Here is a 2,730-nt window from a genome sequence, read left to right as displayed (position 1 = left end):
TGTGTGAAAGCTTAATATATTCCCATGAAATATCTTTGATGACTTTTAAGAGGCATTAACCTGGTTAAAAGGGACATGTTAAGCATTCAGATAATATTGCACAGCGTAATTACTAGGTTTCAAAATCGTGTAACTTCAGAATAAAATCCTTTTCTATCCTGAATTTTTTTTTAATTGAATCATGAAAATTCAACGAAATTAATGTGCCTTGTCTTTCACAGGCATGGAGTTACATGGCTGATATCAGACACTAACTGTACATACAGATTCAGACACTGAGAGGGTTAAATCAGTATATTGATCTGCATGTCAGATCTCAAAACATGTGTAAATCCATTTCATCACAAAAGGCAACTCCCAGCAGCCCGGTCCATTAATTCTGAAACTAACCCCTACTATTCTGAAATATCTGGCAAAAGATATATCATAAACGCCACGATGAAAGGACTTGGTTATCCAGAGGCAAGAAGCACTATTAATTCACCTTGTTGGTGGCTCAGATTTTTTTTCCTTCATACAAAGTACACAACTAGTGTCACATGCTCAACCCCCAAACAGGGTGTCAACATTGCTTTGAAATGGATGCTGAGAAAAAAACGTTTTTTTCTCTCTACAAGCACACCATGCAATGACATAACCCATTTTAAAATGTATGATTCTATGGGTTACCCTTCCCCAGACAAAAAAGTTTACTGTGCATTTTTTCATGAAGACAAATCCGTTTTAAAAACCAAATGTTTTCAGCTTGCTCTCTTTGAAAGAAATAAAAATCTAATTGAAGTAATAGGCGCAGATTTATCTGATAATGATTTTTATTTTTTTTACATTGGCTTTTTTTAAATGTTTAAATATGTAGACAGCAAAATACCAGAACAGACACACACTTAGACACAACATCCGATTTACGTACAGTTACAAAGTACGTTTATTCATTTTGAAAATGATTTTCTTGAAGGCCTTCCTGAAGTCCCTGTTGAAGATTGTGTAGATGATGGGATTTAAAGAACTGTTACAGTAGCCGATCCAAAAGAAAAAGTTGAAGAGGGGGTCTGGGATCGAGCAGTTCTCCCTACAGATTGCTTTCAGACTGTAGGTGAAGAAAAACGGAAACCAGCAGAGCACAAAAACCCCAATCACTACCGCCAGCACGAAGGTGAAACGCTTCTCCCTCAGCTGGGCAACTTTACTTTTGGTCATGTTTGAAGTGGGACGTTTTCTCTGCTCCATAAATAACTGGGATGCTCGACTGCTGGCCCAGGATAAGCGGTTCTGCTGCGCCGTGCGACAGCAGCTGGGAGGCTGCAGCTTCGTGCGGTTGGGACACTTGGAGTTTCTCGTCCTCGTCTCGGAGGAGAAACTCTCTTCCAGGTCGATGTCTTCCAACTCCTCCTGCCTCTGGTTGCTGCATGAACTCTGGCTGCTGGGACTCTCGGGATCAACCTTCCCCTTCCCTACGAAACACGTTTCGGAATGGGAGGGTTGCCTGTCCACACCGTTCTTGGCCACCGACACGATCGATGTCCTCTGTTTGGCCACCCTGTAAATTCGGAAGTACACCAAGATCATAATCACGCATGGGGCAAAGAAAGACACTATGCAAGATGACAGGATATACCAGGTGTCGTCGTTGAGTTCGCAACACCCTTGCTTACTACGATTAGTGTCCATGGTAACCAGAGGTGGGAAGGAGATGATTGCAGATATAAACCACACTATGGCAATCATACATTTAATTCGTTTGGGAGTCCTTTTCAGGTTGTATTCTACTGCGCGGGTCACTGACCAGTATCTGTCCAAACTTATAGCACAGAGGTGGACAATCGAGGAGGTACAGAAGAGGACATCAAGAGCGAGATAGATGCCGCACCAAACGCTCCCAAAGTACCAGTAGCCCATCACCTCGTTGGCAAGTGAAAAAGGGATGACCAAGGCAGCCACCAGGATGTCAGCCGAGGCGAGGGAAACCAGGAAAAGGTTCTGAGGAGCCCGAAGAGCCCTGCTGGTAAAAACGGCCACCACGACCAGGACATTGCCCACGATGGTGAGGAGGATGATGAAAGTGACTACGATGATGATGAGGATAGTCACCGCCGTGGAGTACTGAAGGACCAGCTTCTGAGAATCGGTGGCATTTGCCTCTTCGGATCGGTTCAGATCAGACTGTCCGCAAAGCTCCATCTCGATCACATTTTCAGCTCCAATTTGCAGCCTTGGTGCTGACCCAGTTCCGCCAAGCGCGGTCGGGACTCACCGGTTAATCCTGCCCGTTGCCTGCAACTTTGGACCAACAATCAAATCATCTCTCGCTTCCATCCTGGTACAGTCTCACCGGTGGCAAAATGATCATGAACAAACTTGACTCTTTCATCTGGGATGGATCGTAAATTCTAAGTCCCAGTTGAGTGCACTGAAGAGCTTCTGCTGTTTGGAGTTAGACTGTGGTCAGTGTGTGGTTCCCAGCTCTTGAATAACTCTCTCAATTGTATTTCTCAACCTTTACAAAGCTCCCAGACCCTGACGTCAACCTATCGCCCAACCAACCAGTGTTCGAGCTCAGCGAGGAAAGGCTTTTCTAATGAGCATGTTGTAAACAGAGGGAGATAGCCGGCGTTCCTGCAGGAGGGCGGTGTAGATACCATTGAATCCCCGACTCACACCCCAAGTTTAAAGATACCGCAAAAGACCTTTGATGTACAGATCCTTTCTAATTCTATCCTAATGATTTTTTTT

General features: G+C 44.4%; 1 protein-coding gene across 1 annotated transcript; it reads right to left on the bottom strand.

Annotated features, from left to right (window-relative positions):
* Positions 1-794: 794 nt before the first annotated feature.
* Positions 795-2,509, bottom strand: LOC137332177 (alpha-2Db adrenergic receptor-like). The gene has a single exon (XM_067995880.1). The coding sequence runs from the start codon at positions 2,176-2,178 to the stop codon at positions 913-915; it is 1,266 nt and encodes a 421-aa protein (XP_067851981.1). The 5' UTR covers positions 2,179-2,509; the 3' UTR covers positions 795-912.
* Positions 2,510-2,730: the final 221 nt, after the last annotated feature.

This window comes from Heptranchias perlo, chromosome 14 (assembly GCF_035084215.1).
Source record: "Heptranchias perlo isolate sHepPer1 chromosome 14, sHepPer1.hap1, whole genome shotgun sequence".
NCBI lineage: Eukaryota > Metazoa > Chordata > Chondrichthyes > Hexanchiformes > Hexanchidae > Heptranchias > Heptranchias perlo.
Note: the sequence above shows the minus strand (reverse complement) of the source record. Positions and strands in the feature narration are given on the sequence as shown.

What these genes read in the sequence shown, in the direction of transcription:
- LOC137332177 (XM_067995880.1), bottom strand. Translation starts at nt 2,178, where the DNA reads ATGGAGCTTTGCGGACAGTCTGATCTGAACCGATCCGAAGAGGCAAAT.